At 38.2% G+C, this 18,140-nt stretch overlaps 1 protein-coding gene across 1 annotated transcript in view; it reads right to left on the reverse strand.

The window, feature by feature from the left end:
- LOC123310142 (neuronal acetylcholine receptor subunit alpha-5-like) overlaps positions 1-18,140 on the reverse strand; it is a 91,958-nt gene that overhangs the window by 46,827 nt on the left and 26,991 nt on the right. The window contains exon 3 of the mRNA XM_044893543.1: positions 2,944-3,053. Within this exon, the coding sequence (XP_044749478.1) occupies positions 2,944-3,053 (110 nt within the window). The remainder of the gene's footprint in view (positions 1-2,943; positions 3,054-18,140) is intronic.

An 18,140-nucleotide genomic window follows, 5' to 3' on the forward strand; every position in this document is an offset into this window, starting at 1 on the left:
CTGCTACTCCTCCAATATATTCGGAAATATGAAAGTTTCAATGATTTCCTTCGGGAAATCGAATGCCAAATCGTTGATCGAGCAATCAAAGTTTTGTGAAACTTGATGTAAGTACCTTTTTGGTGGAAAACAATTTCAACATTCTTTTTCAAATGAAGTGAATATATTTTTCCAGGCAAAGGGCAAAGAATTATAGTGTGTTATATTGGCAGTGACACTGGTTTTTTAACTGGAGGACTCTGGACTTTTCAATCCAAAAAAACTGGTGACTACCATGAAGAAATGGATGGTCAGTCCTTCGAAAAGTGGTCGAGGGTATACTTCCTAAATTGGAGGAAAATTCTATAGTAGTTTTAGATAATGCTCCTTACCATTCAAGGAAAATGGAAAAAATTCGTAATTCACAATTCAGAAAGAGTGATATCCAACAATGGTTGAGGGAGAAAAATATTGATTTCACCCCTGACCTCATAAAAGCGCAATAGTTGCAGATAGTCAGGCAGAACAAAGAAAACTTTGAAAAATACATCGTGGATGAAACCGCAAAGGCCCAAAATATTACTATACTTAGATTACCGCCCTACTACTGCGAACTGAACCCTATTGAATTGATTTGGGCCTATGTTAATAATTTTGTGGCAGATAAAAACACCACATTTAAAATGGCTGACGTCCAAAATCTTTTTCAAGAAGCTCTCTCACGGGTTAATTCCGAAAGATGGAGAAAGTGCGTGAAACATGTCAAACAAAAAGTTGTGTTAGACATGTGGAAACTGGATAATATTATGGATGATATAACAACAGTCATCGTCAATTTAGAGGAAAGTTCTGCATCTTCTGACGACACTACGGAGTAGTCACTTTCACAAAAAAAATATTGTTACACATTTATATACATAGTATTTATTAAAGTGGGAACTTTAGATTAATTGTTCATTACTGAGACTCGTAGATAAGCATACATATTTTTCACCGGAACTGGAACACTCAAAAAGTTTTAAAATATAATGCTCTCGGAATTCAATTTATTAGTACACCTCTGCGTTATCACGTTCTTGACGCGTGATCAATGCATGCTGCAATGTTTACCGCTGGCCTCTTGGATTTGGATATACTATAGATAAGTCTGTTATTGTCTTGAAATTCAGTTGGGAGTTGAGGTAATAATTCTAGTTCAATTTATGATTGTTTTTTTTTCGGCACTGAAATAGTGAAACATCTAAATCGACATCTATATCTATAAAGCCAAACTGTAGTTAGTAATATCTACCAGTTTCTCATCTTCTAAATAATCTTATTGCCAAATTGATTATTGTATTGCTTCTATAGAAGCTTGGCTCTTTTAATGAGCACTCTGTACTTTTATATATAATATTATAACTACATATTACATTAAATGTTGACCCAAAAATATTTTTTATTATTGAGTAGATTTATAAGAGGGGAAATTCAGGAGGTGAGATAAGTATGATGTTTACACGTACACGCAATAATTGAAACTGGTATGAAACAGTAATATAAAACGAACTTGTTATTATGTCACTATTGAGTTTACTGACCGTCTGTTCCGATATTCCTGAATAGTACTGTCAGTATTTCAGAAACGATGCCTATTGGCCCAGTCGTTCGAGTTCTATTGTTATTCGATTGCGGGCCAGTAAAACCAGCAATATCGGAACAGGCCCTTCGTATGGAGAATACCATCCCTTTTCGGCACATAATTATTATTTCACAAATCATAATAATATTGGGTGAAAAGTTTTTATGCACTTATTTGGTTTGATCTCTCCTTTCGTTGATTCATCTGAAAGTTGAAAAAAACGGATACATTCTCGATGCATTTAATATTCATTAACTTTCGCCTCACATGAATTTTTTTTCAAAATTTGTACAACAGTTTCAAATAAATCATCATTCGAATTCATTCCATTCAACGCCAAATATGAAAACAACCTAACCAATATGTTAATTGTCATTTTCGAACTTCTAATTCGCGCATGCGTACAAGTGAATTCCTCCCAACGATTTGGCTACACTTTTTATCGTAGTCTAGAACGCGTGTTATCAATATTGGTATAATAGATATATGGGCTCTCCTACCAGATATAAACATCGAAGAGTAAGGATGTAGGCTATGAGTCATATTTATCAGTCTCTTGATGGATCTTTCGAGCTCGAAAATTTCATTCACTGGCTGCTAAGGCATCCGGCATCCTTTACTTTGGTTGTACCCAAAGAACAAAGAATCCCCCTGTTTCATTGCAAGAAATTTGTAGGTTTCGAATGATATTTGCCCCAAATTCGATGTTTTCACTTGATACTTCGGTTAATTCTTTGCTCAGAAGGAAAACAACACACTTGTCTAAGCCGAGTGATATTCCTATCAGCATTGCTATCGCCATGACCCAGTTGAAATTTTCTGCCGTAAATGAAATCACTCTAGAGATGATTTTGATATCTGTAAGTTTCCAATGTCTCCTGATTAGTTCTTCAAGTTCTCCGTATTTCGAGTGTCTGTCCAATAGGAATCGCCATGCCAATAAGCAGTGCTCCATTTTCATTTTTATACAATAGAGTGAGATATGGTCTATTGTAAGCTATTCTTTGTTTTGTAAAAACAGTGAGATTCTAATAGAGCTGTGGCGATAGTACCTAATACTTGTTGATATTCATATTAGCGGGTGGTATGCATCTGAGTTGATTCTTATTAGTGTTGTTAATGATCATTCATAACTTTCATCTTCATTTAGGCATTAAAATGTTTAATTACCAAGAACGAGGAGAAAAAGACATCAAATACTTAAATATTGTGCGAAAAAAATACTTATTCTTTATTTGATCTTGATAAAGATTGTGAGACCATGAGACCAAAGGACTTTTTCTCCTCTTTCATGATGAAACACCCACATTTATCAATCTTCAAATTTATGTCTAATTACCTACCTATTATATAGAAAGAGATCTGGCTGCCATATTTCGTGATCGGCTAGACGTACTACATCTACCTCACCATAATCTTTCGGATTCCATTTTAATTTTTCATCCGTCCAAGTCTGCAAAGGAAAAAAATATGAGAGTGAATAATTGCCAAGACTTTCTTGGGTAGGGGTTTATTTTCTACTAGGTAGGTAACCTATTGAGCTTGAGCTTATGACATAAGCTAAGTAAATATTTTAATTAACTCTTTTCAAACAAAATTTTGTATGTTTGGATTACTTCGAATATTTGATAAAAAATTCAGGTTATAATTTGAGAATCTTTAGTTTTGATGAGTAGGGAATACTCCTTCTGACGAAAATGATTTATTTTTACTAAATATCTTTGAAATGTCACATTTTGAAATATCCATTTCAACCTTTTCCCAAAAGAAAAATGATTTTAAGCACTTAAAAATGAAAAATAAAAATGGGTATTTCAAATTTAAAGCGTTTCATGTGGATTGCACAAGCTGGCAACATCGACTGAAATATGCCTTGATGATGAAGGACAACAAATACATTATCTTGATGAGATAGACAAAGATGGCTCTCTATGAAGTCTGCAGCGAACGAGGAAGGTCGTAAAATTTTATGGGATTTTTATGGCCGGTTGCAGTTGAAGCTCGCCAGTAGGCGCCTGTAGATCAACAGCTGTTATTTTATAAACAAGCTGAACGGACATTGTTCTTTTCATTGTCTTGTATGCGCTGTTACCAAATCGTAAACTCCGCACAAAGCGATTTAAATTTTAAAACCCCATATTTGAAGGATGATTTCGAATAGTTCCCGCGGTGAATTTGAAAAAATCATGAATGAAACTAATAATTATTCAGTTTAAACTTGGATATGCAGTGATAACCCAAATTGAGGAGAATTCCCCATTCGTATTGTATTGTCCAACTTGATGATCTTCTCATGAACACCCTGTACAGTTCCAGTCAAAACAGTATAATGGTAAAGATTTCATTGAAAAAACCTTCCAAGCAGAAATATTTGAAAAAGTATTCACAATTTTTTTCATGAGAATCCCAATAACAACTCATAAATAGTTGAGTTTTTACTCAATGTATAGCATAGTCTCTTGAAATTGCCATCAAATCGTCTATCTAACGATGCAAAGATGTACTGGCTGTGCCATTTGAATGAAGAAAGTAATAGGGTGTTTTCGGAAGTTCCAGAGGTCTGAAAATATTTTAGGGAATTATTGAAAACCCCGAAATACAAATTTTCCACAAACGTCGCGGAGAATCCCTCTGTATAATAAATGCAGTACGTGCAGTCATCTTAAACAATGATTTAGGATTTAGGTACACCACGAAAGAAATGAGTTATTGGTTTATCACTTCAATCACTTAATAGTCCAAATACCCTGGGCGTCATAAGTCATCTTGGTATTTGTCAATCTGTGACAATTATTTTCATTGGCATTTGGAGAGTTGAGATAGTTGGGGAGCCCAAGAGGGAAATTCGGTATTTACTCGAGCGTGTCAAATTAATACAATGAGAGATATCTAGTAGAGTACCTCAAACAAAAATTAGACCTGTATATAGGGGGAGTTGTCTAGGACAGCCTGTCAGAATATTAAAAAAAAACGATCATTGTACATACTTGATCGTGTCAGATTAAGATATATACGGTCAATTACATGTTGAAAAGTATATACTCCCTTAATCAGACAATTTAAGCATTACGAAAATGTGTGGAATGGTGCCAAACTTGCAAAAAAAACGTCACGTGTACATTATCGAGCGTGGTGGCTTTTTTTCATAATACAAATATAATAATAATAATAATGATAGCACGGGGGTACTACTTAGTAGTATACGGGTGTGACAATTCCGCGGACCCCGGTCACTCTCAGCCGATGTCGGAAAGAAATCAGCTAAGCCTCGGAAAACAGTCGCTGCCTGGGGATCGCCAGGGCACGTCTGGAGTTGGTGCTGGACGTGACAGCATGCGGGACACCAACGGCAGAACGCTGAGAAGGCGGGCGCCTGCCACACAAGAAGCTACGCCTCTAGACGAGGAGGACATCGACGAGGAGAGAGCTCAGGTTGTCGGTCGCATAGGGATTCAAAGCTCGCAAGAGCACCCCGTAGTCGGAACCGGCAGCCGAAACAGGACAGCACAAAGGGGACGCCACAAGTGGACGCCCGAGCAGCATAGCCTGCTGTCTGCGCTATACAGAAGATCAGGACCCGACAGAAGGGGATACATGAATAGGCTGCATGGTCTGTGGTGCGAAAATTGTCCAGACCTCAACTACATGACGCAGCAAAACCTGAGAGATCAGATCAGTCATCTCAAAAGAAGAGGAATCTTGCAGCGGTCTCGAGAGCAAGGAAGGTTGGAACAACAAGCTGAGGAGCAGGTGACAGATGCTTTGAGCCAACATCAGCAATTGACGGTTGACATAACTCAAGAACAAGCTGTAGCCCTTTTGAGTGATATCGCGGGCCGAACCAGGACTGGTACTCGCTCCAACAGGCCAATAACGGAACATGTGAGAGATGTTCCAGATATAGAACGCGCTGAAGAGCAGGTGACAGATGCTCCAGACCAATAACACCAAGCGATGACTCACAGAAGTGAAGCTGTAGCCATGGAAGCAAGGCCAAGAACGGAACAAGTGAGAGAAGTTCCAGAGATAGAACTAGCTGGAGAGCAGGTGACAGATGCTCCAGACCAACAGCAACAAAGGCCAAGGACAGTGAGAGATTCATCAGAGTTAATCGACAATATAAAAGAGGCATTTGAGGCTGCCGTTGGAGACCCACCCGGATAAAATCAAGACACAAGGCTGAAGATCTAGCCGTTTTGAATAGCATCATTCAAGATCATCTTAACGAGACCTGTTCACTGGAAGAGGTGGAGGCTGCAGTGAGAGCAGCCGCTTATCTACTATGCCCACCGAGAAGTACAGCTGCGAATAATAATGATAAGCATAGGAAAAGGCTAAATCGACTTGACATCAAAATGAAATCAATGAGGCAGCAGGCATCTTGGTACCAATGTGTCATAGATGCTCTGAAAGGAAAAACTAAACCGAGCAAGAGAATGAGGGAGATGATTGAGGAGCTTCGTGCTATACATGGTACCGTTAACTTGCCCACAGTCCATCTACTGAAGCAGAAAGCTGTAGATAAAATAAGATCACTTGCAGCAGCACGAAAGAAATTGATAAGGAGAAAAAGATGGATCGAAGATAACAACACCTTCACCTCGGAACCATCGAAATTATTTCAACCTCAACAGCAAGAGGTGCAAAACCCACCATCACCTCAGGACGTCGAAGAGTTTTGGAAAAGCCTGTACGAACAACCAGCAAAAACCAGGGATACTCCAGCACTTCCCAGATTCCAGCAGATATGTGATCAAACCCTACAGCAGAACGACGAACTTTCTGAAATATCAACCGAAGATATTAAACAAGCCCTTAAGAACAAGAATGATTTCACAGCACCCGGACCAGATGGTATTCAGAACTACTGGTGGAAGAGCTTTCCGGCTACACATCAACATCTGGCAAGATTATTCAGCGGAATGCTGATTCGCCGTGAGCCGATTCCTTCATGGTTGGTGGAGGGTAGGACAGTGCTGATACCAAAATCAGGGGATTTAGGGCAACCCAAGAACTATCGCATTTGACACCTCACCGCACGACCTGATCATACGGCTATTAAAAATGTCCACCCTAACATCATCCATGCGATAGAAAGCATCATTGCGTTGTGGAAAACGAAGTTTGCCATCCGAGCAGAGGGACGAACCGTTTATACGGGATGGGTGAGGTACAGAAGAGGAGTGTTCCAGGGAGATTCGCTAAGCCCGTTATTATTCTGCATAACACTCATGCCATTATCAATTCAGCTGAGGGCAAGCAAAATAGGATACAAGGCCGGTCCACCAGGCAGAAGGAACCACATGATCTCCCATCTTATGTACGTAGACGACTTGAAACTCTACGCTCCCTCCAGGACCGCACTACAGCAACTATTGAATATCGTTTCTGACTACACCTCTGCAATGGGAATGTCGTTTGGTTTGGACAAGTGTGCTGTTTTTCATCTCCGCAGGGGAAGGGTTGATGATCCAGGAGAAGATATCCAACTGGAAGATGGAATGACTTTTCGACGTCTGGAAGACGGAGAAACTTACAAGTTTCTCGGGATGAAACACAGGGGAGTACTGGAGACAACCCAGATAAAGGACGCCTTATCAGCCAGCTACAAGAAGAAGCTGAGAGACATCTGGAAATCACAGTTGTCAGGAACAAAGTATCAGCTACAAATATGCTAGCCATCCCGATACTTACCTACTCTTTCGGGGTGGTAAACTGGACGGTGAACGAACTCCTCGATCTTGATAGGTCAACAAGAAAAACGATGAACATGAATCGTAGCCTTCACCCAAATAGCTCGATTCAGAGGATATACCTTCCCCGAAGCCAGGGGGGTAGAGGATTGCAATGTTTGGAATATCAACACTATCAACAAACATTGGAAACAGCAATAAGGGTCCTAAGAAGTGAAGATCCGCTTCTGAAGTTTGTAGCTCAGCATGAACTCGCGAACCACGAAGCCTTCCTATTCCGAGCTGGACAGAGAGCCTTGGAGAAGCTCGGTATAACCGGCCGGCGTGTCGATCGATCCTGAGCGTGCTGGAGCACCGATCACTCAAGCGGACCAAAGAAGGCTAGCAAGACTGATCCGGAAGTCTCAGTCGAATACATTACTCGAACATCATATGAGTAAGAGCCTGCACTCCTGAAAAAAAGGAGTTTAAAAGACTAAGATCTGTCGGAAGAATTGTCTTTCGCCTTTCTAAAGTCGGCTAGCCTTAAGTCAGAGACGGAGGGATTCGTGATGGCGTGTCAGGATGGAGTAATAAATACCAGATGGTATAAAAAGAACATCATGAAACAACAACGTGCAGAGCGTGCCATAGTCAACAAGAAACGATTATGCACATTCTTTCCGCCTGCAGAGTCCATGCTCCATCGGGGTATATAGAGGGACACAACGCGGCACTCCGAGTTCTCTACTTCCATCTGAGGGCGGCATATGAGATAGACAAAGAACCGGTGCTACCATATGTGCCTCAGGAGATTGAAGCGGTGGTCCAAAACGAGAAAGCTCGAATATACTGGAACTATCCTGTCTCAACAACACGGCAGATCAATGCAATAAAGCCAGACATACTTCTTTTGGACAAAGAGCTGAAGGAATTGTTCGTCGTGGAATTCTCATCCCCTGCAGAAAACAACATGGTGATGAAGGAAGAGCAGAAAAGGCAAAAATACAGAGATCTTGTTTTCGAGCTTGGAACTATGTACCCAGGTCATAAAGTCAGGATGGTTGTACTAATCATAGGATGTCTCGGAGGAATGAGAACCAACTACGTGGAAGAATTGAAGATTATTCCGGCCTGCAGATCTTGGGCCGAGATACTAGCGCACAGAATGCAGAAAGCGGTGTTGCTTGGGTCACTGCATATCATCAGATCCCATGAACTCTAGATGCCACTTGCAGCTCATCTCTTTTGTTAAGGGACGCTGCAAGGGCCGGACGAAGAACTTCTCCGTGAAATGTGTGAGGGGTTTTTAGTGAGTAGCCAAACAAGATCTCGGAGTCTCACACTACCTAGAGTGCGGACCCTCTGGGCGCCCATAAAGGGTTTTCCCCTCACACGAAGAAAAAAAAAAAATAATAATAATAATAATAATAATTTTATTCAATCCCCTCCGACATTTACATATGTATGGGCACGTCGATAGATCAAACAAAACAATACAATACTAGTCATAAACATAAAGACAAAAGAAAAATTATCAAACCAATATAGAACAAATCTTTCTCTTAAATATGAGAATCGGCATCACATAGATACTCATTAACAGAGTAATATGCCCTACTTACTAACATTTGTCTCAGTCTACTCCTGAACGCAGTGAATCCCAACTCTCTAATAGCTGATGCTAAATGGTTGTATAACCTAATGCTCTGGAAGTGAGGAGAATGCTCATATTTGGATGTTCTGTGAACAGGAATAGACAAAGTCGTTGTATTCCTAGTATTATAATTGTGACTGTGAGAGAGATGTGATACAGTCTTAATTTTTTTTTTTTTACATCTATAGATGTACAGTGAAGGTACAGTCATTATCTTTTTTTCACTAAAATAACTTTTACATGAAGTACGAGCGCACAACCCAAAAATAAGACGTATGATTCTCTTTTATGCTATTAATATTCTTTGAACAGACACCGAATTACCCCAAAGTAGAATATTGTAATTCAGATGAGAATGGAACAAACCATAATACACATTAATTAGTGACTCAACAATATTAACCATAACGGAATTAGCCTCGCACCAATTCATGAAGCTATGAATCAAAGTTAACATCTCGAAATGAGCTCTTCTCTCGTTGCAGCAGAAATTGCATAAGATGTATCGTCAGCAAACATAATGATACAGTCAGCGATTACATGATCCGGCAAGTCATTAATGAAAAGGAGGAATATGAGGGGTCCCAAGACCGACCCTTGCGGAACTCCCAAAGTTACACTGAATATGTCCTGAATTATGAAACCTAAGACTGACTGCACAGCACTCACAATGAAGTTCGGAGCAAATATCAGAAAATTGAAAACGCCTTGGATTTAGCCCTTCCTTAACAAAAATTAAGGAACCACCATGTATCTTATTCATACGGTTATAGTGAGCAGCAAGCAGGTATCCTGACAGTTTCAGCAGGCCGAAACAATAAAAATTGGCCATAAAGGTCACAAAAATCAGTTTTTTTGAATTATCTCCTCTCCTGGGCTTCGAATTGTTTTCGCATTCATTATAAAAGTTGTAGAGCATGCATAACATTTTCAACAAATTTTATTCGAAGCAATTTTTTCTACTTTTGAATTTTTTTGAGATATATGGCGATGAATGTACACTATACTGGGTTTTTACCTTGATCTTGGCCTTTCGCATGTGTAGCTCGCTCTTATCACCCTCTAGCTTGAAAACGGTTGAGGGCATGAAAAATTGTTTCAGACAAACTTTTTATTATCTACGACTTTCATAATGCATACAGAAACGATTAGAGGTAGACGAAGGGAGATATTAAATAAAAATGCCTTGTTATCATCTTCAATCTGTCATATTAAGAAACTCCCCCCCTGATTAGTGTCAGATTAATGGGTCAACACGTCTGCAACACCAAGATTAACCATCTGTATGAAAATCTGATACGCTCGAGAATGAACAAGTGACGATTTTTTTAACATTTTCAAAGGACCGCTCTGTGACCTTGCGTCACGTCCAAATTACCAGTCTCTTGAAAAGTAGCTTCCTTTGGGTTCGAGTTTGGGTCCAATCAACATATCCTCTACAAATCTGACACGCTCCAAAAAATTTTTTTACCATTTTCAACTCTTCCGTACGGTCAGCCCCACCACGCAAGCTGTCAGATTAACATGAATCTACTACCATAGACACGTAGGGCATATTCAATATCTTAATCTGACATACTCGTCATACTCGAGTATGTACACCTGAAGATTTTTTTTTACATCTTTGAAAACCTTTCCCTACCGCTGAAAGTGCCTATATCATAGAGTCTTTTTTTCGTTTTACTATCTAATCTTCAAAATGCACTAGGTCTCTACGATGCGCGTGTGCCGATTAAGCATCGTCGGTTCCCACACACGGGAAGTAGTTTCAATTTTTGTATATGTTACCGGCAATGTGTATAATTCAGGCATTCCATACAATGCCTAGGCAATGTATAGAATGCCTGGGTCTTCTAGGCAATGTATGATTAATACGAATGCGTTCGTCCATTTCATACTTTACCTAGGCATTGTATTCAATTCCTAGGTATTATCATTGAGCATTAAACTCATTGAATTTTGTTTAATACTCAATGCTCAATGGTAGATAGAAAGCCTGCTGATCTCCCGGGAATGTGTGAAAATGAAATGATTCCGGTGTGAATTTCTTATCAGAATGGGTTTGTATAGGGTGGGCACAATTCGTTGTCTAGTGAGGGGATCTCGAGAACTAGGTATATAAGAGCTAGAAGACAACGGATGACACTTTTCCTAGCTCTTTTTCAGAGAAACAAAGAATGGTGGGAATGGTAGTCTCCTACGATTCTTCGTTTCTGAATTAGGTATTAGCAAAAAATTAGATTTTGACGATTTCTCATAATTTGTCTTCGAACTTACAGATCTGAAACTTGAACCCATTAGGCACTTTTATACGTACAATCTACTGACAGAAGATTTCTTTCAATTTATAAATAAGAAATTCAATAAACGATTGCATTCAAAAAAACGAAAGTTCACCTAATGCTTTTGAAATGAAAAAATATTTTGAGCCCTTCTTTTGATTCTACGTTAAAAAGTGCATGTAAAAGTTCAAGTTTCAGATCTGTAACTTCAAAGACAAAAAAGTTATGAGAACCTCTCGAAATCGTCAAAATCTCATTTTTGCTAATAACTTAAAAACGAAGAATCGTAGATAGTTACGGTTTTCACCAATCTTTGATTCTCTGAAATAGAGCTCGGTTCTCGAGATCCTCCGAGTAGACAACGAATATTCCCCACCCTGTTCTATGTACAGGGTGGGCAAATTTCGATGTTTTAGCACTACAGCTTTTAAACCAGTGGAGATAGACAGAATCTGATGTCCCATTCTCGTTCTCTTTTTCTGAGAAACTAACAAGAGTAGTAGTCATTTTTGGCCACCTTCTTTTGTTTTCGAGTTATAAGCGAAAATTGGAAAAATGGCGATTTCGAAATAAATTTATATCTCCGCTAATACTGATGATAGAGCTCTGAAATCAAAACATTATACAGGCACTTTTTTAAGTAGAATCCAGTGGCGTGCTTACCTTTTTAGCAGGATCTTTAATTACGAAGCTATCTCCCAAAGTTATGTTTTTTTAAATGGGAACAATAGATTTCTGTGCCATTTTTTGAAAGCTTAATTTTTACTGATTTCAAAAATATATAACATCATATGGTTTGTATCAATATAAATAATATAGAATGGTCAAAACCTTTTTTCTCCATATTTCTATGGTTTTCACTTTTGATGAGAATAGAAAAATGTAGCATCTTATGATTATCACAGTCTCCTTATATTAGATTTTTCATTTCTATGCTTCTAACTCACTTTCTCCAGGATTCAAATTTTGAGAAAATTGGTAAAAATCATAGAAAGAATGACATTACCGGAAAGATACTGCTTTTGTTATAGAAAGCTCTATTTTTCTGTGCTCGTCAAAAGTTGAAACCATAGAAATATGGAGAAAAAAGGTTTTTGACCATTTTCTATTATTTATATTGATACAAACCATATGATGTTATATATTTTTGAAATCAGTAAAAGTTAAGCTTTCAAAAAATTGCACAGAAATCTAGTGTTCCCATTCAAAAAAACATAACTTTGGGTCATAGTTTCGTAATTAAAAATTCTGCTTAAAAGGCAAGCACGCCACTGGATTCTACTTAAAAAAGTGCCTGTATAATGTTTTGTTTTCAGAGCTCTATCATCAGTATTAGAGGAGATATAAAGTTATTTCGAAATCGTCATTTTTCCAATTTTCGCTTATAACTCGAAAACAAAAGAAGGTGGCCAAAAACGACTACTACTCTTGTTAGTTTATCTGAAAAAGAGAACGAGAATGGGGTATCAGATTTTGTCTATCTCCTCTGGTTTAAAAGCTGTAGTGCTAAAACATCGAAATTTGCCCACCCTGTACATATTATGTTTTGTAATATGTAATTGATATTATTTTATGATTGAAACTTTTTTTTTTCATTACCTCTTTTGATAGAGGTTTGAAGAGATAGAATATCTGAAAAGCCATTCTGAACAAAAATTACTTAGTATTCAGATCCTATATGATATGTTTAATATTTTCTTTTTATTTAAAATGAACATCAGAGACACTTATACACATTGCCGGTAACATACCTATTTATACATGTATAACATAATATGTTAGTTGAAGTAACAAATCTCCTCGAGTCCAATTTATACCATCTTGAATAAGAGATATACGTCCAGTTGCAGGAAAGTCCATTAAAATTTAATACTTCATTAAAATCTTAATCCTCCATTTTCCCCTTCAAAAATGACAGTTTTAAATTTTGATGGGACATCAAATCTTAATGGACTTTCCTGCAACTGGGCCATAGTGAATTAAATTAAAACCTCAAAGTGTTTCTTTGGTATCTCTACTCGTTATTCTAGAATTAAAATTCGTTTTCCCTCAATGCGAATCGCTGCTACGAAATGGAGGGAATCATGAATCATCGGACGCCAGTATTCCACAAAAGCAGCGATAAGTCGTGGAAGTGTTTTCGGAGGACGTGGAAATTCCGGCGATACTTCCCAAACATCCGAGTGAAATTGCGAGTTTCCGAAATTCCAAATCGAATATCCGACGTAGGAAGGAAGATCCTCCTCCGGCGGGGAAAACCGAAATCCATTCACCTCTCTTCCGAACCGGCCTCCAGGTTGCGCTACTGGTTATTGCTTCCTTCCTCGTTTGCGTGAAAAAATGCGGAAAAGTCCTGCGCGTGGAAAAGTGCGAGGGGAGGCGGATCCAGGACAAGCACGAGGGCGGGTTCCCCTTCAACGGAACGGGCGCCCTTGGCTACCCCTGAAGACGCATACTAAGTAGGCGGCTCCGGTGGGGGCGATCCGGGACGCGCGCCACCGGTACGAGTCTTGCGGGAAGATGTATGGTCGCGGGTAGACGCGAGTTTTTCTTCCCCCTTTGAAAAATGAGGGATATATATTATTTATTCTGAGAATTTCGGAGCAGGGATTCTCCACGAAACCTGGGCTAATAGATTTATTGCTTTGTAACTGCATAGCCTTGGAACAACTCCTTTCTGAAATGGAATTGCTAATCTGTTTTTTGTTCTTTCGATCTCTTATTTTGTCAGAGGCTGATGTGAAACTCTAATCCACATTTTCATAAATTGTACCTAAACGAGCCTATAGCTTTCCTCAGCATAAGTCATAATACATAACTGTAAATCAGGGTTTAAGGATTCTGAAAAATTACCCTATCAAATATTTCGTTAGGGGAAAGTCGGATAGCACCGGACAGCGGGTATCATCGGGCATTAATCGTTTTCTTGGATTTATCAGTTTAGCCTCCCCTCTGAATGGCCAAACTAACTGATTTCAAACATATCTTTAGTTGACCTTGATATTCTTAGCCGTTTAGAAAATAAACGTTAAATTGTGATTTTTGTGATTGACACATGGACAGAATAAACTTTGAGGCCTCTCTTCTCTTGATTGGTAGGTGTTCAGATGGTCTCCTAGGCCTATAGGCAAGAATTAATGAGTGGTGAAAATAAAAACGTGTACAAACACCGTGCATTTCAAATATCTCCCCAGTAAATGGCTAATTGATTGCAAGGTGCATGTCGGGTGTCACCGGACAAAAATTATTTCATTATTTTGTTATAAAAATGCCGAAGTCATTAGGTTCTAGAAAATCCCCTCAAAACCAAAATACTCCAACAAGGATCAACGAACAAGATACTTTATGCTCAGCACAATCCATGTACCAAATCTGAAAGCAATGGTCAAAAAGAAAATATTTTCGATGAACAAATTCAAGAAAAGTTGTTCGTTATAATCTCGAAGAAACTTTGCCAGTGTCGAATGCTGCAGAACACAGAATAGTTAAAAAAAATACTTGAAAAAAGTGCACTCCATTATAAATGACTTGGAAGAGAAAAATGAAAAAGAGGCTAAAGAAGTAAAAAAAAAATGTGAACGAAAGTTTGAATCAAAATGTTTCGAAACTTGTTGAAAAAAAAAAACTTAAATTTTCATCCAAACGAAAGAACACGACAGTAGGAAACTCATTTTCTCATTTACCATGAATATTTCGACGAAGACTGGATCCAATGTTGTGAGCAGGAACAACCAAGGTTGTCTCTGGTTGTGAGTGTATTGGATGGGTCTATGAAGGATGCTCTGACGTAGAAAAGGGTCATACCTATTACAGGTGTGATTTTTGTTGAAATTTTGTCGAATAATCATTTCATACTAAGTTTGTTGGAAAACTTCGAGAATAAATTTATGTTTTACTATTTTTTCGTATCATGTCCGGTACTACCCTACTTTCCCCTATGTCTTGGTCTTGGGTTATGTTTGAGATCTTCGAAAAATTCCAAAACATTTTTTCTAAACAGAAAATGACATTTCACGAACTCATTTCCGAACGAAAAGTCGACTAGTTTTGAAGGCAAGTACTTTTCGTCCGCGTACACTTTTCGTCCGCAAACACTTTTCGTCTGGCGGTCTGGCTGTTCGTGGCAGAGGCGGATTTACTGTATAGGTAGGATATAGCCTACGTCGGCGAATTTTTGCAGGGGGCTAATTTCCGAAAGCGAACTTTGCCAAATTGGCAATTTAAACATTTTCGAAGCAACGTAACTCCTCAACGGAGCGTTTCCGGGCATGACTCCACCATAGGTACTTCTCGTCTTATTTTTAGATTTTCCAAATTGATTCACCTCAATCATGTATTTATGTAATTTGGCACAGTATGCGGTTACTATTATATTTTACTACCCATTCTTAGTTTTGTAAGAAATATAGGATAGGCGGCAATTTGGGTCAGCCTATAGGCGGCAAAATTTATTAATCCGCTTTGACAAAATTGTCAAACAAAAGATACAATTCAGAAGATTTTCGAAAATTGATTTTTCGTCTGATAAAGGAGTCTGATATAGACTCCGAAACATAAAATTATAATTTCAACGTTCTTTATTTTCAGTTCATTGTCAGGCAACAATTTTTTCTAGCTGATTTGCTCCTGACAAATTAGTGCAAGAATTTACGCAGGAGCAAATCGTTTATTTAATTTTTAATTGATTTTGTTTCAGAGATTGGGAGTGAAAACCCTGAAAAGTTTATTAAGAAATCTACAAGGACTTGGAATGGAAATCAGTTACAGAATTCATGAAGAGAAAGGCGGAAAGGATATTCGACAAATAAGCCAAACAACATCCAAATGAGGAACTACGAAGGTTAGTCGACTACGATCCAATAGAAGAAGCTAGAAGGTCAAGAACCTACCACCGAAGACCGAGAGATCAGTTAAGGATTTAAATGTAACCAAAGAAGAGCTTAACCTATAAAAGATAAAGGCAGCATTCAAGTATCAACACGATTATGATCGTGTGAGAGTCCAGAAACCATAAGAGTCAACTGGTTAATAGGCAAAATACCCGGAACCTACGAAGAAGCAGTTTAGGGTTTTTAGTGGGTCTCGAGCTCAGGAGAGTGAGAATCCCCATACTTGTTCCCCCTCAGGAGAGGGAGTGTTCGTCTGTATTGCAGATTTTCCCCCTGTTACATCAAAAAAAAAATGACGTTTTTTCTTATTTTGAAGATAATGATTCAAGAATAACGGAAAAAATATAATCTGACAGTTTCAGCAAGCCGAAACAATAAAAACTGGCCATGAAGGTCACAAAAATCAGTTTTTTTGAATTATCTCCTCCCCTGGTCTTCAAATCTTATTTGCATTCATTATAAAAGTTGTAGAGCATAACATTTTCTACAAATTTTGTTCGAAGCAATTTTTTCTACGTTCAAACGTTTTTGAGATATATGGCGATTAATGCGAGGTGTTCAGCGATACATGCTAAAGCGAAAATTCACTCGTTGGAAAAAAGTATAATGCATTCTAAGGTTCAGTCAAAGACTAATTTCGAAATTGTCATCATGGACATACCTTGTCATTTTGACAATTGGATGAATGTTGATTAGACTGGGATTCTACATTGACCTTGCTCTTTCGCATGTGTGGCTAAGCTCATCGCCCTTATCGCCCTCTGACTCGAGAACGGTTAAGAGTATGTAAAATTGCTTCAGTCAAAAGTTGTGTAGAATTTTATTATCTACAACTTTCATAATGAATACAAAAACGATTAGAGGTACAGGCAGGGGAATATTCGAAAAAAAGCATTTTCATCATCTTCAAAGTGTCAGATTAACCCTCTAATGCCCAAGTTTCTTTTTCTTTTTTAAAATTATTTCTGTATAGTTTCAAGTTAGCTTATGTATAATCTACATCTTTTATTCGCAAATAGTTAATTGATTTTCATTAACACCTGTTCTTACAAAATGAACCTATACTGAAGGCGGTTGAAGTAAACTGCTCACAGGGAATAATTTTGTATACACTTATATGCAACCAGTCTCAAGGCGGAATTGGGTATTAGAGGGTTAAGAAAACCCCCCTTGATTAGTGTCAGATTAATGGTTCAACACGTCTACAACACAGATACATCTGTATGAAAATCTGACACGCTCGAGTATGTACAGATAACGATTTTTTTTTACATTTTCAAAAGACCCTGTGACCTTGCGTCACGTCCAAATTGTCAGTCCCTTGAAAAGTAGCTTCCCTTGGGTCCAATTAACATATCCTCCAAAAATCTGACACGCTGGAAATTTTTTTTTTACCATTTTCAACTCTTCCGTTCGGCCAGTCCTACCGCGCAAACTGTCAAATAAACATGAATTCATTATCAGAGACACGTAGGGCATATACAGTATCTTAATTTAACACGCTCGAGTATGTACACCTGACGATTTTTTTTACATCTTTGAGACCCTGCAGACGCTTTGCCCACCGCTGAAAGTGAATACATCATAGAACCCTTTTTTCTTTCTACCATCTAATATTCAAAATCTACTAGGTCTCCACGACGCTCGAGTAAATCCCGATTTAGCATCGTCGGCTCCCCAACTAGTAGTGTTCGGGATTTTTAGTATTGATGGAAGGATTAGTAAAAGGATTCTGGATAGATAAATTTCTAGAAATGCACCAGTTATCTGATTGACAACTGTCAAAACATTGAAAGTGACTTAGATGTCTAAAAAAATGGTGTATGCACTGATTAGATTTTGTTTTTCCCGCTTAGAAAATAACAGATAAGTTTCGTTTTTCCCACTGTAGGTATAGCGTTGTTTAGGAATTGGCAGTTGTCAATTGATATTTGAAAATAATTCGAATGCATTCCTACGACTTGCGAATGTGCTATATTTATAAGCCATTATTGGTGTGTGAAAATGTATTACTTTCGAGAAAGGTCGTACAACATTCAT

The sequence above is a fragment of the Coccinella septempunctata genome, chromosome 3, assembly GCF_907165205.1.
Source record: "Coccinella septempunctata chromosome 3, icCocSept1.1, whole genome shotgun sequence".
Lineage (NCBI taxonomy): Eukaryota > Metazoa > Arthropoda > Insecta > Coleoptera > Coccinellidae > Coccinella > Coccinella septempunctata.